The sequence below is a fragment of the Piliocolobus tephrosceles genome, chromosome 21 (genome assembly GCF_002776525.5).
Source record: "Piliocolobus tephrosceles isolate RC106 chromosome 21, ASM277652v3, whole genome shotgun sequence".
In the NCBI taxonomy this organism is placed as follows: Eukaryota; Metazoa; Chordata; class Mammalia; order Primates; family Cercopithecidae; genus Piliocolobus; species Piliocolobus tephrosceles.
In genome coordinates, this window is record NC_045454.1 from 37,898,005 (window position 1) to 37,923,423 (window position 25,419).

At 54.0% G+C, this 25,419-nt stretch overlaps 1 protein-coding gene across 2 annotated transcripts in view; it reads left to right on the forward strand.

Annotated features, from left to right (window-relative positions):
• Positions 1–25,419, forward strand: part of BRD4 (bromodomain containing 4) — a 52,632-nt gene that overhangs the window by 19,281 nt on the left and 7,932 nt on the right. Inside the window, exons 4-13 of one of the 2 annotated variants that reach the window (XM_026457010.1) lie at positions 2,507–2,644; positions 3,992–4,127; positions 5,886–6,175; positions 6,788–7,150; positions 8,005–8,133; positions 14,723–14,932; positions 15,615–15,814; positions 16,286–16,581; positions 17,603–17,713; positions 22,583–24,864. In XM_026457010.1, the coding sequence (XP_026312795.1) occupies positions 2,507–2,644; positions 3,992–4,127; positions 5,886–6,175; positions 6,788–7,150; positions 8,005–8,133; positions 14,723–14,932; positions 15,615–15,814; positions 16,286–16,581; positions 17,603–17,713; positions 22,583–22,593 (1,884 nt within the window). In that variant the 3' untranslated portion in view covers positions 22,594–24,864. Of the gene's footprint in view, positions 1–2,506; positions 2,645–3,991; positions 4,128–5,885; positions 6,176–6,787; positions 7,151–8,004; positions 8,134–14,722; positions 14,933–15,614; positions 15,815–16,285; positions 16,582–17,602; positions 17,714–22,582; positions 24,865–25,419 lie in introns of those variants that run through there. The other variant, XM_026457009.1, reaches the window with a different exon arrangement.

The following is a 25,419-nucleotide window of genomic DNA, read 5'->3' on the forward strand; positions in this document are numbered from 1 at the left end:
TGGAACCCAGAGCGCTGTGAGGCCCTTAGGGGTTGGGGGGAAGGTAGAAGGCCTACAGAAGAGAGCATTTCCCCAGATTCCAACATCAGAAACTACAGGGAGGTCAAAGAGATGAGGATTCCGACCTGACCGTCCTGTTGACCTTTAGGAGGGCATTGGTGACCTTAGGAAGACGTGACACAGAAGTAGAAACCAGATTTGCGACGGTGTGAATGCGAAGGTGAGGATGTGGAGCCACCATTTCAAGAAGCTTGGCTTTGAAGGGAAACGCATCAGTGCCAGAGTAGCAGAGGGGTCAGCTCGTTACAAGGAAACACAGTGGGAACTGAAGCAGGGAGGGCTGAGAAGGTGAAGACAGGAGAAGGAAGGGCTGGGGGACTTGAGATTGCCGGGAAGCAGCAGCATCCCAGGTGAGGCTGAGGGAACAGTGCTGACCAGCAGGTCAGACAAATATGGGTGGTTGGTTAGGCCATGGGGTTTGGGAGTTCAAGGTCAGTCTCTGAAGTGCAGGCCAGAGAGTGGCCAGGACATTCTTGCTCCGGGCAGAATGTGAAGCTACCTGTCCCTATGACTGTTTAGCTCTGACATAAGAGGAAGGGACTGATCCATGGTGGCCCTGATCTGATGTCTTCAGAGATGGGAGAGTGAGGAGCTGAGGAGGGAGCTTGCTGGATGAGAGTGGTCTCAGGGCGTTTGGTGGGGGCTGAGCCAAAGGAGATGCTTGATCAGGAGCATCGTCATGCTAAAGCTGTTTTCCAGGGACTTCCTTCTTCAGGAGATGTTAAGGCCACCCCAAAAAGTATTCCTTGTCTGTTTTCTGATGCCTTCTAGGTCTTCACCCGTATTTTGATCTCCTGTCATGCCCCTAAACCTTACTATCCAGGCTGGCAGTTCCTTTTCCTTCACCGTTCTCTCTGTCTTCACCCCAATTCCTCTTCACTGTTCTGTTTGCCCTTGAGCCATGTGACACACTGGCCAATTCAGTGGCCTTTGGCCATAGAATAAAATCTAAATTTCCACTGTGATAGATCTATTCAGACTTGGTTCTCTTGGTGAAGGAGGTCAGAGCATAGACAGTGGTGTCGATAGTCTGCTTCCAGTCTCCCCTCTTGACCACTTGCCTAAGGTACCCAGGTGTGTACTTGTAGCCCCCACCCCCAGGGCAGTTCCATGACCTGTGCCAAACCCTTACGTGTAAGCAGGTGGCCCTTGTCTCTTTCTCGTGGATGTCAGAACATCTCAAAACCCCACACCCATACCCTGTGCTGGCCTTTCCAACACTCTCCACTACCATTCCCGAGCAGGGCCTTGGTGCTTGCTGTTAGCACACCTACTCTCTCCTCCCTGCAAGAGCCTCTCCATCTGCAGCCTGTGCCTCTACCTTGGGACTCCACTTGGATTTGGTTCTGATACGCCACTCAAACTTAATTACGGGAGCACCTCTTCCCCAGTCAGGGTGATGGCTCAGAAAGTTTGGCTCTCAGTGGGTCAGGCCAACAGCCTAAGCTGGTCTAGTCATCGGGGCTTGCTGTCTGGGTGCAGCCCCTGCCTGGCCCGCTGTGATTCTCACACCTGGAAACTCAGGCACTGCTTCATCTGTCCCCACATTCCTTCTGTGGTTGTTTTTAAAAACGAACTTAGTTTGAACTTAGTTTTAGAATAGGTTTAGATTTAGAGAAAAAGTTGTGAGAATGATACAGTTTGATTTCGGGCACTTTAAGACATTTACATCTGTTATCTGGCTCCTTCTGTTTGGCACTTAGAGAATAAGATCTGAAGGTTTGAGGGTTGGGATGGCAGATTTTTTTTGTTGTTGTTTGTTTGTTTTTTAAACTAAGGATTGTAAAGGCTGTCCAGATTTGTCATTTGGCAGTTAACCTGGTCGTTCAACTGTATCTGGATACTAAAGAATCCTTAGTGGTAGACTATGTGCAAGTGAAAGAAACATGAATCCGGTGAACTTGACTAAGGGTGGAAGCTTATGCTCCGCAGCTCTTCATGGTGACAAGGAGGCAGGAGTGCCAGGGCCAAGGGTTAAGAGTGGGCTCCAGCATTGGCGCCAGGGGAATTTGCATTTTATGGACATGTAAAATTTCAAATGGTGGGGACAAGTAGGACCTGCCATGGATTGTCTTACTAGGTGAGAATTGCTTTTTAAAAGGCTGCCTGGTTTTCCCCTTATTTATTAAAAGTAAAAGAATATTTTAGCATCTATAAAAAGAAAAAATGTGCATTTCAATAAAGGCAACCTGTTCTAAGGTAGAGCAGTTGGAAACTTGTATGTTTCCCTCTGAATTACTCTCCAGCATTCAGGAACCCTTCCCCAGTCCACTGTATTTTGATGGTCCCCCTCGAGATCACTTGCTGATGCCTGTAGGAGCTGTGGTTCCTGTGGATTTACCTGTGCAGCAGCCAGGGGTGAGGTCCCCAGGCCAGCCTGGTCAGCCCAGCATTTGTGCTGCCTGGCTGCCTAGGTGACACTGGACTTTTGCTCTCTGCTCTCCAGGATTACTATAAGATCATTAAAACGCCTATGGATATGGGAACAATAAAGAAGCGCTTGGAAAACAACTATTACTGGAATGCTCAGGAATGTATCCAGGACTTCAACACTATGTTTACAAATTGTTACATCTACAACAAGGTGAGATATGGGGGTGGGTGTCCAGCTGCCCTGGGGAGAGTGGAGGAGAGGCGACGGCAGTGGGCATGTCAGGAGCCCGTGGGCAGGGGTGTTGGGTGTGGCTGGGCTTCGAGTCTGGCAAGAGGAGACCCTTGGAGGTAGAGGTAATGAGACCTGTGGTTGTGCCTGTGGCTGGGTGTGGGCTTTTTTGCTGGGAGGAGGGTGCTGGCCATGTTGAACTTGCAAGCCGTCCTTGTTAGCCTGAAGCATGTGCTTCTGGTGCCCTTGGGATTTTGGTTCCTGAGCATGTCTAGTAGAGAAGGTGTGAGGAGAATAGTGGCGACTCATGACAAAGTCCATTTGGGTGATGTAAATTGTTAGGAAAGAGCCTGCTAAAATGTAGTTGTGCAGAGGTGTGCCCAAACAGACCTCCACGTGAGAGAGGGTGTGATGGGGCCGGCGCAGAGCTCAGTTGCTCTGTGGGTGATGGTCTGCTGGAACTGTGGACATGACTGTCGATAACTCTTGGCCATAGATGAAGTGTCCCCCTGATCCTACATGTAGACCTGAAGGTCACTTCCTAACCCCGTAGCCAAACCTTTCGGCTCGGCTGTGCCATGAAGCCAGATCATTTGTTTACAGTTCAGACCACAGATGTGATTAAAATCAACCCTTTCAAATAGAACGACTCTGGAGGGAGACACTATACAGAACTCAGCTTTTGACCTCTGCTGGTGTAGTGGGTAAAAATGCCCAGAAGAGATGGGTAGGTGAGTTTCTTGAAGTTTACTGTGTTTTTTAAAGTTTCAGCTCTCACCACTTAGGTTTGAGCAAAATGTGCAGACCAGGCTCTCAGTTTAGAACTGAGTGGGAACAGCATGTTATAGATGAGGTGACAGAGTGGGACCCCTAAACTAGTGTGAGATGTGCAGTGCCCAGAGTCCTGGTAAGCTGCCATGGGGGTACATTGGGGAGCATTGCTGGGGCCCTGCTAATGTATCATGGCAAGAAATCCTGTGTCATTCAAGTATTTCTGGTGAAACTGAATTGTGTCAAAGGAGGGCCCCTTTCAGTGATTGGCTGAGCTTGGCAGATGCTTAAGGCATTAGGATGGCTTCTCAGACAGGCCAGAGCTTAAAAGATGAGGGAGGTGTAGGTAGACAAGTGTAGGCTCAGCACACCTGTGGGAACACAAGCCTCTGTGATACCTGGTAGTGTAGCCATTGTGGCTCCTTTGGGTGCAGATCGGGGAAGGACCCGGAATACGACGCTTCATGCTTTGGGGGCAGGGGGTGGCATGGGGTGCCCTGTCTACAGAGGTGGGGAGGGGAGGGCCCTCTGACTCTACCCCTGTGTCTCCTTATCCAGCCTGGAGATGACATAGTCTTAATGGCAGAAGCTCTGGAAAAGCTCTTCTTGCAAAAAATAAATGAACTACCCACAGAAGAAACCGAGATCATGATAGTCCAGGCGAAAGGAAGAGGACGTGGGAGGAAAGAAGCAGGTAGAGTACTGAAATAGCAAGTAAACTGACTTTCTCCCCGACCTTTGTCCCTTTTCCAAGTTCAGTGGGGGGCTGGGAGTGGCAGGAAGATGGTGACATTATATACTGCATGCCGTGTTTGGACATGTGAGATTGGGTTTGGTGTTGGATCCATCCCACAGGGTCATGTGGCCCTGTGGCCTCTCCTAAGCAGAAATAATTGGGCCCTGCCTTTTCTGAGGGTAGGTGATGGATTTACGATAAAAAGAAAGTATAACTTTTCAAAGCACTTTGACATTTTTTGAACACTTGACTCTACCAGTATCATAGGTGGTTTTTACTTTTCCATTTTAAGGACAATAACATGACCAGAAATCATTTTAACTAACATCTCAGTTCTAAACCTTGAGGTTGGGAATTGGAATTACCTTAATGCACTGGTGTCAGAGCTATCCCTGCTTCTGATGCTCAGTCATCTGAAGTGAAAGCCCTCCGCATCCATTTCTGCCTGTCACCACCCCCAACTGACACAGGGTTCCAGGGGCCAGCTGGCAGAGCTATGCACTCCAGGAAATTATTCTGTCTAGGAAACCAGCAGCTACTATCCACATCTTGTCTTTTGCAACTCCATGCTGCAGAAGGGTGACATTTGCAAGGTGGTCCCTGAGTGTGAGTTGTTTGCTTCTCTGAGCAGCAGCCTTTCACCTGGCCTCCCACACTGTTCTGAAGTGGTGGCAGAAAGGAGGTTGCTGCATCCCCTGCTGCACGCAGAGGTAAATAAGGAGAACTAGTCTCACGTGTCATCCTGTGGCTCTTGTACATATCAGATCACATCCCTGATCCTCATGTAAGTCACATCCCTTATCCTTACATGAGGATATTGGTCCTCACTCCCTGGGACCAGGGGTTTGGGCTGCACGCTGGGCAGACAGACATGGTGGCACCTCCTGTTCCAGTCTGGGAGAAGCCCAGCAGTTGTGCCAGGGGAATGAGAATTGGGAAACTCAGTGGAATCTCACCCTTGCTCCTTGAGATGCACAGAGAATATGGGTGTTGCTTGAGCTGGTAGATGAAGGCACTGGGTGTCTTTGTCCGTTTTCATGGCAGCCAGCATGCACACGAAGGATGTGGTGACCCAGGTTATGCTCCCAGATGTTCGCACCCTGGTCCATCCGCTCTTGTTAGAGCTCTGACCATAACCCCTCACTTTTTGCAGCTGGTTGGGTGAGCCACGTGACCATTGTGTGTTTGGACTCCCTGCACAGCTGCTGGGAGGCAGCGCCGGAGCCAGTCATGAAGGGCAGCAGTCCAGCTGCCCCCTGTGGCTCGAGGAGGGTGGGGGTCTGCCAGTTTCCAGAAACCTTGGCAAGGGTGGCTACTGCTGGCTCCCTGCCAGAAGCTCTTACTCAGAAGACAGTGCTTCTGGGAAAAAGGGCAGCTGTGCCTGGAAGCTCTGAGTGTTTTCCCGCTCTCTGTCCCCTGTCAGCGTGTGCTTCCTGCTCCTTCAGCCTGGGCCTCCAGGCTTCATGAAGGGGTCTTTGTGCCTGAGTTGGGCGTTGCAGCCAGGACGCCCTAGGAAATGAGAAGTGCGGTTTTCTGCTGTTCTCTGAGCCCCAGGGACAGGTGGACGGGTTTGGCAGAGTGGAGTCTGGGATGTTCATCTCTCAGGCAAATGCAGCACGCAGATGTGCGCTCACTGTGTGTGGTGTGTGTCCCCATAAGGTCAACCAGCATGTGGACATTAGCATGGCCTCTAACTCCCTGTCTTATGATTCGTAGGGACAGCAAAACCTGGCGTTTCCACGGTACCAAACACAACTCAAGCATCAACTCCTCCGCAGACCCAGACCCCTCAGCCGAATCCTCCTCCTGTGCAGGCCACGCCTCACCCCTTCCCTGCCGTCACCCCAGACCTCATCGTCCAGACCCCTGTCATGACAGTGGTGCCTCCCCAGCCACTGCAGACACCCCCGCCGGTGCCCCCCCAGCCACAACCCCTACCCGCTCCAGCTCCCCAGCCTGTACAGAGCCACCCACCCATCATCGCGGCCACCCCACAGCCTGTGAAGGTGAGTGTCCTGGACTCTGGAGGGCTGCTGTCACCAGGGAGGAGAGCAACCCTGTCCTTGCCCATGCTTTACACAAAGCCTGTCCAGGGTCCTGGGCACTGGTGGGTGTTTCTGGGGAGATCTTGCTGTGTTGAAATAGCAGCCCAGAAGCAGCTGCCCCGCTGACTCAAAAGATCCCATAATTGTGTCACACCTCCTAGTGGGTTCCTGCCCCCCCCCCCCCCCCCCCCCCCCCCCCGCCCCTCTCTAATTTAGACTGTGCATATTTGCAGATGTGCCATCTTAAGTAGTCTCTGAATTGTGCCTCCCCTGGGCACTTGGGGAGAGGCCCTGGTGTTAGGTAGTAAGCAGCCTCCAGAGGTCCCTTGGCTTCCAAGTGAGCACACAGTTTTATGCTTTCTCCTGCCACAGGCAGGTCCTGTCCCAGCTGCAGAGCAGAGTGGTGGAACACCGTCTGCCTGTTCTTGGCCCTTTGCCTGTGCAGTTATCTTTGGGTCCATCCTATGTGAACGTCAGGCCCCTAGACAGGGTATGGCTTTGGGGGTGACCCTGAGGGCAGCTGTGCTGGCTGCCACTTCTGACTGTGCCTGTTGGCGTCCGTGTTCTTGGCAGACAAAGAAAGGAGTGAAGAGGAAAGCAGACACCACCACCCCCACCACCATTGACCCCATTCACGAGCCACCCTCACTGCCCCCGGAGCCCAAGACCACCAAGCTGGGCCAGCGGCGGGAGAGCAGCCGGCCTGTGAAACCTCCAAAGAAGGACGTGCCCGACTCTCAGCAGCACCCAGCACCAGAGAAGAGCAGCAAGGTCTCAGAGCAGCTCAAGTGCTGCAGCGGCATCCTCAAGGAGATGTTTGCCAAGAAGCACGCCGCCTATGCCTGGCCCTTCTACAAGCCTGTGGACGTGGAGGCGCTGGGACTGCACGACTACTGTGACATCATCAAGCACCCCATGGACATGAGCACAATCAAGGTGAGCGGGATGTGCCTGAGCAGAGGGACAAGGTGGGCAGGCTGTCCCTCCACATCAGAGCCTTCCTAGCCTTTCCAGTCCAAGAGGAGGCCTAGGCCTGGAACCGTGGCTGCGTGGGGTTTTCCTGCTAACTCAAAGAAACTGAGCGCCCCCTGCTGGCCGCTATGGGACATGCTCTGAGACCCCGTGCTTGGCCATTGTGGCTGCGGATGGCTGTGCTGCCCCTTCCCCTAGTCTGAGGAAAAGCAAGACAAGCCGTCTGGCCTTGGGAGCCCGGGGCCCCGGGTACCTTGCCCACACAGTAGATGCTCCATGAGAGTTTGGGACTTGGCGGCCTTGCCAGCCTCTTTCTGGTGGGGAAGGCCTTGCTATCTCTTCTGTGTGGGAGGCACGCTGTAAGTGCCAACATTTTCACCATAGTGTTTTGAGACCTTTTTGGTTTTGAAACTTATTACGTGTGTCTTCTTCTGGGAGTGGAGTCCCAAACATGGGGCAGGCAGAACAGGGAACAGTGCTGTGTCCGTTTGACGAGCTCCTGTACTGTGTCATCACGATGAGCTGGGCCCAGCCCTCTCCATCACTTCTCCCCCTCAGTTCTGGCTCAGGCTCCACCTCCTGTGGGTTCTGAGTCTACCTGCCTGTGAGCCAGGCAGGTAAGCTGGGATGCTGGCAGGGCCAATCCCAGCCCTGAGGCTGAGAACTGGGGTGATGGCCTGTCCCCCACTAGAGTCTTGACAAAACTGAGAGCCAAGAAACCAACTTGCTCCTCTAGGCAGCCCTTTCATCTGCTGCCAGCTACTTCTCCATGGTCACTTGGGCAGACACAGCTAACAGGGACCTGTCTTGTTTTCCAGTCTAAACTGGAGGCCCGTGAGTACCGTGATGCTCAGGAGTTTGGTGCTGACGTCCGATTGATGTTCTCCAACTGCTATAAGTACAACCCTCCTGACCACGAGGTGGTGGCCATGGCCCGCAAGCTCCAGGTGAGGCTTGGGAGGGCACAGCCACCCTCAGCAGAGCGGGCTGAGGTCCTCGTGGGAGCAGACCTCTGTGGGCGTTGGCAGTTTTTTTTTCTGTCACTTTCTTTGGGATAATGCCATGTTGCTTTAGAAAAGTGCCTAAACTCAGCCTAGTGCATACATTTTAAGTTGAGGTTATTCAGTTAAAGTAGAGTGGGTGTTCCACTGCAGGCCCCCTTCCCCGTCCTCTACCAGCTCTCATTTGTTTTTGGCTGGAAGAGCGGGTGTGTGTTGTGCATGGCCCAGTCTCTCCTACAAAACACACCTGTCTCAAGTGGTTCGGGGGTGGGGGGGCACTCTTGCCAAGTAGGCTCTGTCACAGTTGTGAGCTGAGGACATCTGCACTGTGGTCATCTTTCCACCAGAGCCTTAAGAGCCTTCTAGCTGCAGAATGGTTGTTTTTTCACATGGCCACAATTCTGATGGGGGGTCCTGGGCCACTTCCTTCAAGTTGAGAGCCTGGGTGGTGCACAATGTGAAATACACGTGTGGACGGGGAGGGGAGATTACAGCATAGACGTGTGAACTATTATTTTTTTAAGAAAGGAAAAATATTTAGGTTTAAAAAATGGCTTTCTTTGGTTAATAAGATTGGGTTAAAAATTTTGGAGAATAAAGTCAGTATTTAGTACTATCATCTTTTTCTTTTTTTTTTTTTTTTCTTTTTTTTGCAGGGGGAGGGGGTCTTAATTATTGGAGACGGTCTCGTTCTGTCACCCAGGCTGGAGTGTAGTGGCACAATCATAGTCACGGCAGCCTCTGCCTTCCAGGCTCAAGCAATCCTCCCACCTCAGCCTCCCGAGTAGCTGGGACTACAGACTTGCACCACCATGCCCAGCTAATTTTGCCTCTTTTCTTTTCTTTTTTCTTTAAGAGGTGGAGTTTTGCCATGTTGCACAGGCTGTTCTGGACCCCCTGGGCTTAAGTGTTCCACCTGCCTTGGACTCCCAAAGTGCTGAGATTACAGACCCATCTTCTTTTTTAAATTATTTAAAACTGTAGATAAATGATCATAAAAATTCCCAGCCTTGGCCGGGCGCGGTGGCTCAAGCCTGTAATCCCAGCACTTTGGGAGGCCGAGACAGGCGGATCACGAGGTCAGGAGATCGAGACCATCTTGGCTAACACGGTGAAACCCCATCTCTACTACAAAGACAAAAACTAGCCGGGCGAGGTGGCGGGCGCCTGTAGTCCCAGCTACTCGGGAGGCTGAGGCAGGAGAATGGCGTAAACCCGGGAGGCGGAGCTTGCAGTGAGCTGAGATCCCACCACTGCACTCCATTCCGGGCAACAGAGCGAGACTCCGCCTCAGAAAAACAAAAAACAAAACAAAGCAAAAAAAATTCCCAGCCTTTTCTCCCCAAGGCCATGGGTTGCTTCTGTTCTCAGGGTCAGAGCAGGCTGTGTGCTGGGCCACCTGCCATCATGAGGTGCTGATGTGCTCATTGTAGGCCTCAGCAGGCTTCTGTACTCCTGGCTGTCACAGCCATCTGCTTCCAGGGCAGAAGTGAGGACTTGGAAAGCCTTTGGTGACCTGCAGATCTGTGCCAGGCTGAGGTCACCAGAGCCCCACTGTCTGCTTGCCTCCCAGCTGCACTAGTTCCTCGTGTTGTCCCAGACTCCCCACCATAGCACCCCATACCTGCTCCCACTGGACCTAAGACACTGTGTCTCCTGTTCTCTGTGGATCAGGGGCAGCCTTGGCTTCAGAGGACATGTGCTCAAACTCTTGAGGTAGGGTAAACACTTTCCGTGTGAAGTTTGTTGGGCTTTTTCTTACTAGTATGGATGTGTCTCTTGTTATTTAAATGCATGCTCAGGCTTGGGGCTTTTTATTTCTACTTTTTGTTAGGGTTTTTTTTTTTTTTTGGAAACGGGGTCTCATTCTGCTTACTGCAGCCTCAACCTGCTGTGTTCAGTTGAGCCTCCCAAATAGCTAGGACAGTAAGCGTGTGCCACCATGCCTGGCTAATTTTTGTATTTTTTGGTAGACATGGCGTCTCACTGTGTTGCCCAGGCTGGTCTCAAACTCCTGGGCTTAGGTGATCCACCCGCTTCAGCCTCCCAAACTTCCAGGATTACAGGCATGAGCCATAGCACCTGGCCTGTTTCTTAGTTTTATTTTCTGTGACTTGGGGAGTTGTTGCCCTCTTCACTTTGGTGGTGTCTGTGTGCCTTCTTCACAAACAACATTGCCCCTTCATCATTCGTGCTTGCATTTCCCATCCTTGAAGGAGTTGAGGCTTTTTAATTTCTTTCCTTTTTTTTTTTTTTTTCTTTCTTTGAGATGGAGTCTCTTTTCTGTCGCCCAGGCTGGAGTGCGATGACAAATCTCACCTCACTGCAACCTCACCCTCCTGGGTTCAAGCGATTCTCCTGCCTCAGCCTCCTGAGTAGCTGGGATTTCAGGCGCATACTACTACACCCAGCTAATTTTTGTATTTTTAGTAGAGACGGGGTTTGACTATATTGGTCAGGCTGGTCTTGAACTCCTGACCTCGTGATCCACCTGCTCAGCCTCCCAAAGTGCTGGGATTACAGGCGTGAGCCACCATGACCGGCCAGGCTTTTTAATTTGAATGCAGTTTTTGTTCAGTGCCACCCGGTGGCAGTGGTGCCCTCAGATTTGTGCCTTAAGCTCCTCCATCACTCGCTCCCTGTCTCCCACTCTCTTGAGAAGACGGGCACAGCTTTTGCCCACACTGGTCACGTTGATACCCATGCCCTTCATCTACCCTCACAGGAAGAACTCAGCAGAAACAGATTCTCTCCAGCACCAGAGGTGACTGTTTTGAGCTACTTTACTAAGAGAAAGAAAAGAGAAAGCACCTTCTGATGCATTCTATCCCTTCCTTCCTCATTTTTATCTCATTTTTCCTGTCCTCTCCACCCTGGAGCCACCTCCTTTTCACAGATATTCTCCAACAAAGATTTTTGGGTTTTAAGTGTTTTTTGCATTTTTCTCCTTCTGGGAAACCTGCCTGAATGTAGAGTTTACCAAGGCCACTGGGATGTCTGTCACACCACAGACCCTGCAGCAGAAGAGTTTCTTCTGCACACAGGCTACAGGTGCTGGACTGGAGTAGACACAGGCCTCACTCTTAAGGGGGGCCCAGTGCAGGCCAAGGGGTAGGGGGTGCTGTGGGTGGGCTGCCTCTGGCCCAGCCTGCTTTGCCTGCCCTTGGGAGGGGTACCTCTCTGACAGTGCTTGGCAGAGGTGTTTCTCTTTGAGCAACAGAGTTGATGTGGAGGGTTCCAGGGCAGGCTTCTCTTCAGTGGGCAGTTGTGTTTGTGGCATTTCAGGCTTTGTTTTTCTTTCTTCTCTCTACTTTCTCTGCATCAACATGGGGTAGAGGGCAAATTCTCCATCAGAGAAGGGGAGGGACAAAGCCCCAGCCCTTGCTCACCTCTTCAGGACCTGTTGGGACCTGCTTAATTGGGTCTCTTAATTGGGCTGGGCCCAAGAAATGGGATTTATCTAGAAAGTTACTTGGAAAAGGAGCCACTTTATTTTTCTCTCTCAGCCTCTAAATTCTGAGGTCCTTGAGAAAACCTGTGTTCCACAGCCTGACAGCCAAGATACTTGTCTGAAATCAGTGGGGTGTGCTGAAACTGAGAAGCATGACCTCAGAGCCAGACCTCCAGAGGAGTGGGGTGTAGGTTATGGGATGCCGGGCAGGGGGCTGGGCGTCAGCTGGGTCTCTGTCAGTCCAACAGAACGCTTGCGCTCCGTGTTCCATGGTGGGTGCTGGTGCCTGCTACCCCTCACCATCACCATCCTCCCTTGTGAGAGGCTTGCCCTGGGTGCATCTTGAATTGGGTTTTACTGTCCTCTCGCTGGCTCCACAGCATCCCTGACTGTGTTCTTTCACTCTTAGGTCTTAGCACACTTCCAGCTCATGGTAACCCATTGCTGCCCATGTATTCATTCGCTTTTCTGTTTCCAACTAGAGTGTGAGCTCCTTGAACAGGGAACTTGTCATTCCTGTTTATCATCAAGCTGTTACTTGGGGACATGTGACTGTTGCAGCCATATAGCAAGGTTTTCCTACAGCAGCCCTGGCCCACTGGCTTGTGGGTTTCCTAGGGTGCCCCCCACTCAGGCTACAACAACAGTTCTCACGTCCAAGAGACAATGAAGGATGACGGGGTCACGCAACTGGACACGCCAGGAAGCTGGCAGTTCCCAGTCCTGCCAATGTTAGTTTCTCATCCCAGCTGGCTTTGTGTCTTGTATTCTTTGCTCTTTGTTCTTGGGGCCTTTGGAGAGCCGCCATGGGCACCCAGGGAATGGAAGGAGGCCTCAGAGTGAATGCCACGTGCCCCCACCCCACCATTTACACAGCAGTCATCACCTGGTGGGGAGGAACGAGGACATCCTCATGTCTCGAAGCTGGCCCAGCCTTACAGACTAGTTCACTGCAGTAGCTACCACTCAGTAGAGGGCACTCCCTCTGTCCTGAGAGGCAGGGTTGATATCTCCCTTCATGATGTCTTGACACTTCTGAGGCCCACTTCTCTAACCTGCTCCCTGCTGCTTGGCAGCAGGCCTGGCTCTTCCAGAAGCTCATGTGGCCCCGCTGCCTCTTGGAGTCATTTTGGGACCTGAGACCACCCACATCCAGAACACTACCCACCTGGCACATAGCTGGGTGCTGCAGGGCTAGGGATCTGTCTTATTCTCTCACTAGGGCCTCCACTCTGATGTGAATTCCCCCACCTTTTCCTCCCTGGGCCCTACTCCTAGCAGGCTAACTGGTGATGGTCTCTGGTCATCCCTTCTTGTGTATCCTCTTCCTTGCCTCAGACCTGCTCAAGGAGTTATTTCTGAATAAAGTTATTTGCTGGGTGCAGTGGCTCATGCCTGTAATCCCGGCACTTTTCACTGTAGGCCTCAGCCTACATTCTAGGCCACCTTGTGGGAGGATCCCTTGATCCCAGGAATTGGAGACCAGCCTGGGCAAGATGGCAAAAACCTGTCTGCACAAAAACTTAGCTGGGCATGGTGGTCTCAGGTACTCAGGAGGCTGAGGCAGGAGGATCTCTTGAGCCCAGGAAGATGAGGCTGTAGTGAGCCATGGTTGAGCCACTGATTGCATTCCACCCTGGGCAACAGAGCAAGGCCCTCTCTCCAAAAAGAAGATGGAAGAAAGAAAGAAAAAGTTATTGGGCCAGGCGCAGTGGCTCATGCTTGTCATCCCAACATTTTGAGAGGCCGTGGCAAGTGGATCTGTTGAGGTCAGGAGTTGGAGACCAGCCTGACCAACATGGTAGAACGCTGTCTCTGCTAAAAATACAAAAATTAGCTGGGCGTGGTGGTGTGTGCCTGTAATTCCAGCTACTTGGGAGGCAGAGGTTACAGTGAGCTGAGATTGCACCACTGCACTCCAACCTGGGTGACAGAGTGAGACTGTCTCAAAAAAAGAAAGAGAAAAAGTTACTGGCTAAAGGAAGTCATGCTCCGGGTGGCCTGGAGGGGAGGGAATCAACACCACAGTTATATGGGATGCCTGCTCCAGCAGCATGGGAGAGGAAGCCTCAAGAAGTGTTTCGTGAGCCATCAGGAGGGGATTCCAGGTCTATGGTCCTCTCTGAAGCATTGACACATTTGGGGGAAGGTCCTTGCCATGGTGTGTTTCCACAATGATCAGTTTATTCCTGGTTTAAAGCAGGTCCCAGAATTCTCCTGGGAAGCCAGGCCTCTGCTTCTGCCTCTGTCCTGAGCCATCACTGGATTGAGCACAGCGCCCCCAGGGTAGGGCAGGGACTTGCCAGCTGGCTGGCAGTATGTGTGGCCAGACCCAGTGTCTATGTGTGGCTGCTGTTCCCTGAGCTACATGACCCCGTGTGGTTCCATCTGATTGCTGGATCTTAGGGTCTCCTGCGCACAATGGTTCCCTCCTGCAGCCTGTCCTCAGTGCCCCACACCTGCTGCCTAAACTTCTCTTACCTTATCCCGCGTACGCTGGAGGTGCCTCCTCCAGTGGTGCAGCCCTGCTTGGTTAAGTGCTCCGGGGACGATCTGAGGAATGAGGAGACCAACTTAGAGCCGTGTCTGCTACAGCAGAGCCTGGTCCCCTAGAGGAGGTGTGCTTGTGGCAGGCACACTCCCACTGGGGACCTCTGCACGTGCTGTGTCCTCTGCCTGGAACACCCTCTCAAGCCACAGACTCCTGCTCCCGCCATGCACCTGGCGGGAGCTTTGGCTGTTTTGCGGTTTGGGGGTGCCCTTGACCAAGCACCCCCAGACTTCAGTGGGCTGGCTGCCTTGGTGGCCTGGGTCTCACGTCCTTACCTTGGCTGTGTCCTCCAGGGAGTAAGTGCCTGGCTACATCTGGACCACCTTGCTCTTCAATGTGAGATTTGAGAGAAGAGTGTTGCAAGAGTTGTCGGTGGCCCTTGCCCCTGTCTTGGCGGCAAAGAGAGGATCACCATCCTCTTTCGCTCTCGGTTGGTTTCTGTTGAGTTGGCCCCAGCAGCCAATGAGGCCAAGTGATGCTAGGCCGCGGCCTGGGTACCCAGCAGCCCTCACAGCGTGTCTTTCTCTCACCAGGATGTGTTCGAAATGCGCTTTGCCAAGATGCCGGATGAGCCTGAGGAGCCAGTGGTGGCTGTGTCCTCCCCAGCAGTGCCCCCTCCCACCAAGGTTGTGGCCCCGCCCTCCTCCAGCGACAGCAGCAGCGATAGCTCCTCGGACAGTGACAGTTCGACTGATGACTCTGAGGAGGAGCGAGCCCAGCGGCTGGCTGAGCTCCAGGAGCAGGTGAGGGCGTTGGTGGCTCCATTCTTAATCCCCCGAGTCCATGGACCAGGGTGGCCTCCCCAGAAGTTTCTAAGAGAGATTCTTGGCTCTGAGTTCCCAAGGGAGCAGAATTTTCACTGGACCGCCTATGGCCTTTTCCCCTCTGCTAGGTCAAGTGCATGTTGATCATGCACGTATGTGTGATATTTGTGTTGAGCTTGCAGTTGGGGATGGGGAGTGACGTGGCCATTTTCTGGGCAGAGAGGAGGTGGCTTGATCCTTTCAATGTCTGGAAGGAGGAGGTTGAGCTAGGATGTTCGTCTCTCCTGGGCTACCTGGTTGCTCCTCTCCCTATAGCCAGTCATCAGGCCCTTCATGCCTGACGTATCTGTATACTCTTACTTAGCTTCTTAGGGGCCCTCCTGGGATCAGGATGGCTGTGAGACTTAGTGTCTGTCGGCTTGATCGGCTCCTCTGTTGAGGAGGACACTGGCAATCTTTGGAGTTGAGAAAATGGGTGGGGATAGGCTTGTTAGGAATCTGGTTAACATGACCGGTGCAGAGCTGGGGACCTTCCCTCCCCCTGCGTCCCCTACACACCCTGATGCCCCAGGTGCATGTTTTTTGGAGCAGTCGCCTGGGTCTTGGGTGACAGGAAAGTGGTCTTAGCCCTGAGCGTGTGTCTTTCCTGTCTGGTCCACAGCTCAAAGCCGTCCACGAGCAGCTTGCAGCCCTTTCTCAGCCCCAGCAGAACAAACCAAAGAAAAAGGAGAAAGACAAGAAGGAAAAGAAAAAAGAAAAGCACAAAAGGAAAGAGGAAGTGGAAGAGAATAAAAAAAGCAAAGCCAAGGAACCTCCTCCCAAAAAGACAAAGAAAAATAATAGCAGCAACAGCAGTGCGAGGTCTGTGTCCCCTGAGTTTGCCCTGGGTGGGGACCCTCCTTCCAGGGCCTGCTCTGAGACTGTGTGGGCCACTGCCCCTCCCCGTCCTCGTTGGGTGCGGAGGCTGCCCGTCTGCAGCGTGGCTCCACAGGCCAGGCTGGTGGCCATTTGCACACAGGACTTAGCTGCACTGTCTCTGCCCCTTTCTGTAGGATGAGCCTTCGGAGCACACCATGTTTGGTTGGGGGGGATAGGCGGCAAGGATGGGGCTGTAGCACAACCCCCACTCAGGCAGCCTGCAGTCACAGTTTACTTTCAGTGTCCACTGGGTGCTCCCAGAGATTGAATTGCCTATGCCCCGTTTCCTGTGAAGGCTGGTGGGTGGGGGATATGGGAAGGGCACCCCTTCACCCCAACATACATGTGAAGGAATGAGTGCCTGGCGTCCTCAGCGGGCCCGTTCTTGATGATGTCTGCGTTGTCCCTTCATAGCAAGAAGGAGCCAGCGCCCATGAAGAGCAAGCCCCCTCCCACGTATGAGTCGGAGGAAGAAGACAAGTGCAAGCCTATGTCCTATGAGGAGAAGCGGCAGCTCAGCCTGGACATCAACAAGCTCCCCGGCGAGAAGCTGGGCCGCGTGGTGCACATCATCCAGTCACGGGAGCCCTCGCTGAAGAACTCCAACCCCGACGAGATTGAGATCGACTTTGAGACCCTGAAGCCGTCCACGCTGCGTGAGCTGGAGCGCTATGTCACCTCCTGTTTGCGGAAGAAAAGGAAACCTCAAGGTGTGCTTGGGCCCTCTGGGCGTGGGGGTCCTTCTGTGGGCACCCTTAGTAACTTCCCTCCTTGCTCAGTCTACTCTCTGTGCGCTTTTTCTTTCCAATTATAATGTTTGTGTTCTTGACACAGAAATCCCTGAAAGGTTGTGACATCACCCTCGGCCCTAGACTGTCAGTGCCTTTCTAGATCACTGACTGGTGGTGTCTGGGGCCCCTCTGCACCTTGTTGCCTGAAGCTGTGTTCTAAACCAGAGCTGCTTTCAACCCAGGCTGCCTGCTGCTGAGTCTTCCTCTGGCCTCTTTGGGGAAGGAGGACAGGCGGGTCTGCAGGGTCCCAGGACCTGTGTACCAATGGTTAATGCAGCACTGAACCGGCCTTTGTCCCTCTCTAGCAGGGACAGTTAGGTGTGGCATCCTTTCTGGACTCTTCCAAGCAGTTCTTTTGTGTCACACAGCTCATCTTGGCCTATGGCTTTCCTCTGAGGACTTAGGATCCGGTGTCAGGGCATTGCACAGTCTTTGTCCCCAGCCCAGATTGGCTCTTGGTGTCCTTGGGCCCCTACCTGGGGCACACCACATGATGATTCCGGTGTGTGTCTGAACAGCTGTGTTGAGAGACCCCCTGGGGTCTCTCCCTGCCTTGCCTTACCTCTGGGCAGCATGTTCCTTTTGGATCCTCTTCTTCCCCTGTCTGAACAGTAACTGGGAGAATCCAAGCCTCATACCCAGCGGTACCTTGTGTTAGGAAATTACCCCTCTGCCTGGTCTCTTGAATCCCTGATAAACCCCCCAAAGGGAACTTTGAGAGATTGAAGGAACCTTGAAATCCCAATGTCCTCAGTCTACCCATGGGAACTGTGGGGCCACGTGGGTTCTGGGAGTGGCAGCTGGCAGGAGCAGCCCCTGGGCCCACCGTGCACAGGCTCCTCACTGGTCCTTCCTCCAGATGGATGGGGTGTGCCCATGGCTTAGAGCGGCCTCCTGGGCCACGGCCTCGCCTGACAAGCTCCCATTGCTTGGGTTGCAGCTGAGAAAGTTGATGTGATTGCCGGCTCCTCCAAGATGAAGGGCTTCTCGTCCTCAGAGTCGGAGAGCTCCAGTGAGTCCAGCTCCTCTGACAGCGAAGACTCCGAAACAGGTTAGGTGACTTGTGTCCTACGTGTCTTACCAAACTCCTCCCACCTATGCCCAGCACCAGCTCAGTCCTGTGTCCAGGATGCTGGAGCCCAGAGATGGCCATCCCAGAACTTGCTCAGTTCCTCTGTCTGCCTGTCTCTGTGTCGTCTCCCTGGGGCCATGGATAGCCTTGCATTCTGTGCAACAGTGTCCATTCTCTCAGCCTGTCCGTCATGCTGTCCCTGCCAGGGGCTGGTCATGGAGGACAAATGGCCAAGGGCATTGACACCGCGGAGCCCTGGATGGTGGGTGGGGAGGCTGGGCCATGAGGACTGTGGGCATGGGGGCCCAGGCTGTGCTGTTGACCTTGAGGTGACCGCACCCAGCTTTGTGCCCCAGAGGAGACTTCATGTCCCTAGGGCCTTCCCCGTATCACAGTCACATGCAGTGCGGCAGCTTCAGGGAGACACTTCGCTGGTTTCTGGTGGATGTGGAGCAGACTGCAGCTGGCCAACCGCATGGCCAGTCTGCTGCTGGCCCCTGCCATCACCTGGGCCCTGGCCATTGCCTGCTCCTCCCCCAGAGTGTGCTCGTTGCTGTGTTGGCTGCTCTTGAATCTGCCCTAACTCCACACGCACCTGGACTTGGTGTGTCTCTCCTGCAATTCTAACTAACAGTCCCTTCTCTTCAAGCCCTGTGGGCCTGCACGTCGGACCCTGGGTTCCGCCTTAGAGCCCACCTTTTGAGCAGCAGCCTCAGTGGGAGGTGGAGGCAGGTAGTGATTCTGGGTGCCAGGTGGGAGTGGAGAGGGTCTGCTCTCCTCCAAGTGTGCACTTTCCTTATTATTCTCAGGGGCACAGATGCTCAGGCTGGTGCAGAGGAGAGGATAGGGAGGGAGCCATGGTGCCCAGGAGGCCTGGCGACCAGACCCTGCTGAGCGATGGAGCTAACATCCTGTGTTTATGGCCAGCGGGGTTGCCGCTAGGCTGGTGCAGCTGCATCAGTGAGCTGGCGTGCTGCAGACCACCTGAGAGCTGGCCCTAGGGTCTCAGGCAGGCTGGGGAGTGGGCATCCACAGTGGGAAACCTGTGTTTTGGCAGTAGACTCCTGCATGTTTTCCCACGGGCTTGTCGCATCCCTGGGATTTTATTCTAACTAGAAATAAATGCTAACCGTCAATAATCAGTGCATGTAAATAACTTGATCGTGCCAAGGAAGATTGAGGACCCCTCACAGCAGCTGGGGAGAGCCATGTTGCTCTGAGGTGTGTGCGCACAGATGGGGCGGGGGCAGGGTGGCACCTCGGGTCTTGTCAGTTATTCCTTTTCCCTTGGACAGCCTGGTGCCCTCTGCTTCCCAGGTGAGTGAGGAGACTTGCCTTGAAGTGGGCTGAAAGACCCTCCAGGACTCCAGATGCCCACATTCTCTAGCACAACTGTGCAGAATGCCCTGGGCAGCTCCCTGGCCTCCTGGCCTTCCCTGTCGCCATCCTTCACCCTTTCATCTCTAACCAGCACTCTCCCCACACTGCTTTTGTAATCCATCAGCCAGCAGGAGGCGCTGCACCCCATGGCTGCCCAGGATAGGGCTGGCTCTGCCACCCAAAGCTAGGGCCCCCACTCGCCGCACAGTGAGTGGGGTGAATGGCTGTATTCTTGGATCCAATTAGCATTCCTGGTGGCCGCTGACTTTTCACTTTCGGTGCCAGCCAAGCCTCCAGCTTGCCTTCCTCTGGGTTTTTGCACCTCCTGTTTTCTAGCTGGCTGCTCCTACCGGAGGTTTTGTAGCCTTTTCATGTAAGGATCTGAGTGACCAAGTGGAAACCCCAGATGCTGAAATTGTCAGGGGACCCGATTAACTAAAATGACGTGGCATGGTGTGGGGGGGGTGGGGGGCGGTTTGCTATTTTAGCCCTCACAAGACAAGACACCTTAGAGGGCTGTGGACATCACATCCTGATTTCTAGTCTGTGGTCGTGGCCTTTGCCCTTGGCCTCTGCGTCCCTCTTCTGGGCTCCTCTGCTTTGGGAGAGGAGTTGGGAACGCTCCTGGCTTCCTGAGTGAGTGCCCTACACCCCTCCTGCCGCTGCTGAGATTTTATTATTTTTTCACTCCCCCACTTTAAAAAAAGTGGAAAGATTGTGCAACAAGTAATCTGAGAGTCCTGGGAACAGCTGTCCTGGCGGGAAGGAGGGCGAGATTTACAGTCTCAGAGCCGCTGGCTCCCAGGCTCCCAGGCTGTGGCAGTCCAGCCCTGGCCGCTCGCGCAGCTGCCTGGGCTCTGGCCTTCCCCTCTTCCCAGACGCCCTCCCCACCTTGGGTTTTGCCTGGCTCCCTTTTGTCTTCGCAGTCCTGACCAGCAGGGGCTTTCCTTTGCCTTCTGTGTGCACTGAGTGAGCTCTGTCGTGGGCCGGCAGGGTGCTTCTGCTCTCAGGCGGGGCTGCTGTGAGGGTTTTGTACGGCAGATCCTGAAGCGGGAACCCACACCCTGGCACCAATAAGTGCAGCCTTCTCCTGCCCTGTCCTGCACAGGACTCTGCATTCTCAGGGCGGGGGAGCAGAGAGGGTGTAGCTCCTTCAGTAGCTGCTCTCCTGGGTCCAGGAAGTCCAGCAGTCCTGATGTCCATGGCCAGTTACTGGCAGCTCTGCCTTAGTCGGGGAGTGGGTCAGGGTGGGGGAACATTATTTATTTCCCTTTGGTATTTTGGGGCCTAATTGATTTGCAGCTCCCCCCAACCCCCCTTGTTCTTATGTTTCCATTTGGATTAGAGCCGAAATTCCTGAAAGGGCCTATTTTTGTCACTTATACTACGGGGTTAGTTCTGCTGACACGGCCCTGAGACATGAATCACCAAAAGAAACCGAACAGAGTCATTAGATTGAGGCTGGGGGGTGCGATACTGAACACCCCTCCTGGCAGCTGTCCATAGACCAGGATGCTGTAGACTGATGCAGGCGTGGGGCGGTCCTCTGCGGCCAGGCTCCAGTTCAGGAAACCACGGAACACAGGCAGGGGGAGGATGGCGGGGGTGGGTGCTGCTTTCCTAGCTGGGTCCCAGGCTACCATGTATTCCCCACCCTCTGCCCCGGCAGCATGCAGTGCAGTGGGCCAGCCCTACCACTTCCTCTCATTCCAGCTAGTGCTTGGGCTGTGGTCTTTCATTGAGCTGCGATTCCAACTAAAGCCTGGAGCTGCTTGAGGGTTCTGTATTGAAACAGGCAGGGGTAGGGCACAAATGCCACCCTCCCACCACCCCTAGGGCATCTGCAGACCTGGGGGGGTCAGACTGGAGGAAGATACTGTCCCAGGTGGGCTGTGGACAGCACTGTGGCTTTGCTGTCATTAGCAGTGGGGTTAGGTCTGCCCAGCATATGGGGCAGGGCATGTCCTAGGAATCTCCTAGCTTTCACTTGTCACATTGCTGACATCTGGCTCTTCCCAAGTGTCACGCACAGATCTTTGTGAGCTGAGGTGTCTCCATAGCTTATATTCCTCTTAGGGATACCCCCTGCACCTCAGCTACCTGGGCTGGGACAGGGTTTCAGGGAGGTGTGAGAGATCCTCCTGGGCTTTGGTCTGGTCTTCTAGTTGGAGCGGGAGCGCAGTCCAGCTATTTTAGTCTCCTGGCTTCCTTTTCCCAGGATTGGAGCGTGTGGGTGTTTCTTAATGGCTCCAGGGGAAAAAGGAATGCTTGATGTTTTGGAAAGATTCGAGCTGGGAAGTGCAGACAGAGGCCATGGGGCATTCTTACCACACAACCAGCCTCAGCTTCCTGACCCCCAGGGCCTTTGAGGCACTTAGTCGCATCTCCAGGCCTGCTGCTTGCGTCCTCCAGAGTGTGGCGTTTACCTAGGGGAAGAGTGAGGACCCTGAAGGTGGGGGAATAGGAAGAGACTTGAAGATGGGGCAGTAGCCTTTCCATCTGCACAGCCAGGTGACTCCCCCCTACACACCCAGTATTTGCAGCTGGAGGGATTCTGGGGCTTCATGGGCGGCTGAGGGTGAGCCTTGTGGAATGTGGCTCGGAGTGAGAGGCCGCCAGTGGGCGGGTTTTTCCCATGCCCGCACTCAGGGGCCAGGGAGTAGCACGTCGATTGCATCCGTGACTCCAGCAGAGGCATCTGCTCTGCTGCGTGGGTGGGAACGAGCCCAGCGCCTCTCCCTGGTCCAGGGAGCCATGTTGGATGCCCCAGAAAAGGAAAGAAAGGACAAGACTTTATTCCTTGGCTTGTTTCTTTTTCTTTTTTCTTCCTCTTCAACGGTGTATATAATAGGTTCTGCTTTTTAGAGTTTGAACTTTTTGTTTGGGGGATCTGGAGGAATGCAGAGATGAGGCTGTTTGCTCTTTCCCCTCCACTGGGGATCCTGCATTCGGGTACCTCCTTTCTTAGGGACCCAGGCGGAAGGGCCGGCATTGCCTCCCTGAGAATAGACAGTGCGCAGCCCCTGGATGAGATGAGCTCAAAGTCAGCAGGGGCCTAGTTGGCTTGCCACACCTGTCTGGTGGGACAGGGCAGGGGCACCACTCAAATTCAAAAGAAGCCGCTTGAGGGCAGTAAAGGAAATGCCGGCGTGCGCTCAGCAGGCAGGGCACTCGTGGAGCTTGGTAGTGGGGGCCAAAGCCACTCTGTAGAAGCTGAGCGGGCTGGGGGTGGTTTCCGAGGCGTTCATGAGTTCTGCCTCTGTGACCTTTCTAAGGGGGTGGTGGGTCTGTCCCTACCTACGGTTAGCCAGGCACGGGGCAGGGCTCCAGTCTCCAGTGCTGTTCTTGTGCGCATCAGCCACCAGGGCGCAGGAGGCTGGCTCGGTCTGCAGTTCTTCTGTTCTTGTGACTTAAATGGTACATTCCACACCATTTCTCTCACACTGGTTTCTCTCTCCCTCTACGTAGGTCCTGCCTAATCATTGGACACGGACTCTTAATAAAACGGTCTTCAGTTCCAGATTCCTTCCCAGCAAGCTATAGCTTAAGTCCATTTTCTTCCGTGAAAGGGACAGGACTCCATCAAGTTATGGAATTCCTCAGAGCCCTGGGCCTGTCCCCCGGGGTGGATTAGTCATGTCTAGCAGCACATGCCTAGTCCCGCCTTCGGGAAGGCTGCCTGCCTGGCCAGCAGCCCGGGCCTCCCTGTGTAAAGACTGCCTGGCTGTCCTGCCCAGCCTCCCTGGTCCTCTGGGGTCCTCTGGGTGGGTGGCATCTCCTGGAGGGTGATGACAATCCCCCACACTTGCATTCATGTGGTGCTGCTCTGTGTGCAAAGCCAGACCCCAAGTATGTTTTCTCTCTTTGTCCCATCCCTCTTTTTCTGGGACTTTGGACCCTAACTACTTCCCTCCTGAACCTCGCAGTGACATTAGTCCCGGAGAGCTCTTGTTCAGTGTGCGGAAGAACACTCTGACCTCTAGAGCTGTCCCAGATAAGGAGTGGGAGCTTTAGAGGCAAGGCCTCTAGACCCTGGAAGGCTCAGTGAGGCTCTTCCCACAGCATGCTTCTCACTGATACCCTATAAGGCTCGAGCCACCACTGACTCTGAGCCTTTTGGAGTCTTTCCTCCTCCTCCGTCTCCATTGTTCCCGTGCATTTCCAAAAGCTTAAGTTGCCTGGCAGGCATTTCCCCAGTTTCTTTGGCCTCCCTCTTCTCAAGTCACATAGGGAAAGTACCTCCTGGAACCAGGCTGCTGTGTGCAGGACCTGCCGGGCAGGCACTGTTGAAGGGCCTTGGGCCCATCATTCCCCAACCCCACCTCACCCCACGCACCTCCTCTAGGGGGGCGAATCTGGGCTGGTGGACCGGAGAGGGTGTCACAGACCCTCAGGGACTGCCCCATGGACACCTCTGATTGGTGTTAACAGTGTGAACATTTTCCCTGTCTTCAGTCACTTAGAGTAACGACAGCCCCTGGGGTTGGGGAGGCGAGGGTGGCCACATCATCCAAGCCCTCCCAGAGGCACTAATAGGCTTTTTTGCTCTAAAAATAAATACCGGCCCTTTTTTGGTCACAAATCCAGCATCTCAGCAGAAAACTGCCTGACGTGAAAAGTCCCCTAAGAAACTGCGTCTGCGTTTCAGGGGCTCTTCATTTTTTCTTCTTTTTTAAAGTGTAGATTGTGGGTGCTTCCTAAAGGCCTGCCTTCTTCTGGAACTGGAAGTGGGCTGTCGCCATGGGCAAGCCCTCGGGTGCCGGCTCCCCGCCCACATGGGAGCCCTGGCAGCTCTCCTCAGCTCCCTGGGCTTGAGCAGCTGCAACTGCCCCAGATTCGCTGTGGAAGCAGGGGCTAGCCTTGGCTTCACCAGAGCCTCCCAGGGCCTGCATTGATGCTCAGGAGTTCCTGGGCTGCTCTTGATCCTCTCTGGGCGTCCAGCTTCCAGTCAAGCTCCGTTTGCCAAACAAACTATTCTGAGCTGCCCTTTGGCCTGCGCCTGTTGTGTTCCTGTTGCAGCCCCGCCTGGCTGAGATGGGAGCAGGCGGGAGAGCCTTCATGCCCAGATTCCCACAGGACAGTTGTAATGCTGCTGGCATTGTCTTTCTGGGAAGGTTCTGCTTTCTTGGACCAAATGGCAGCCTGGATTCACAGTGTCAGGCCTGCATGCTGCCCCTTCCCCTCCCTCCCCCCCCCCCACACACACACACACTGCGCACACACGCACAGTGCACATGGGCCATAGCCACAGGCCAGTTCTCCTCCAGGGTCCTTTCAGCCTCACTGTCCAGGGACCCTCTCCTTCTTGCCCATGGGGCTTCCATCTGGCAGCGCGCGCTCAGGGCTTGTTGAACTTGAAAGCACGTTAGACTTAAGCTGTCACCTGTGCTTGGTGCCCCAGGAACAGCCAGAGAGGACAGTGCCCACTCACTTCTCGTTGGCAGCCTCCTGTGCAGGAAGTGCCAGCCGGGCCTCAACGCACCAGCTGGCTGTGGGTCCTGAGGAGGAGCGGGAGGCGGCCGCTCAGTGCAGGCGGGGACTCCTCTCCTCTGCCCTGACCTTACCCTCCATCCTGCCTCCTTTATTGGAGTGGGGCTGGGGGGTGGGCGGAATCAGTGTTTTAATCGGATTTTTAAAAAACATTTTATTTCTTTGTACAATTACCATCCTATGTAAAGATGAAATTTGTGTTGAGTTGAAGATTGTCATGGAATAAAGATCACACCGTACTTGAGGCCATCTTCATGTAACCCTTTCTAGAGAGTTTTGTGTGGGGGTGTCTTGGGGCTGGTGTGTTGTGAAGCTGTGCACTTCCTGTCTTGTCTTTTACTGGTAACTCCAGCACAAGGCTCAGACCATGTGGGCCAGATGGGGCTACCTCTACCACCAGCCCCTTCAGTCATCTGGTCCTGGGGGTCTGCCGTGCACCGCCCGCCTTCTCTCCCCCACTTGTTAGTCCTGCCTTGCCTGGGGGCCCCAGCACTTGCAAGGGGCCCTGGAGACAAGTCCCCAGGATATTACCTGTGGCCTTTCCAAGGCAGCTGAGACATGCCTCCTGGAATCCCCACAGGCCCTGCTGCACATTATCCCTACATCTCCTCCTATGGGCCTCTGCTCACAGCCCACAGGCTGTGAGGTGTTAAGAGTGGCCATCCCTCTTTTACAACTGAAAAAACAAGGTTTCTTCCAAGGCCACAAGACAGTAGGCGAGCCCCAGCCTGTCCTTCCCTTGCACACACACTTTCTCCCTCAACTCTGCATCTGGACACATCCCTGAGGCTTCTCCTAGTCAGACTTCACACGGT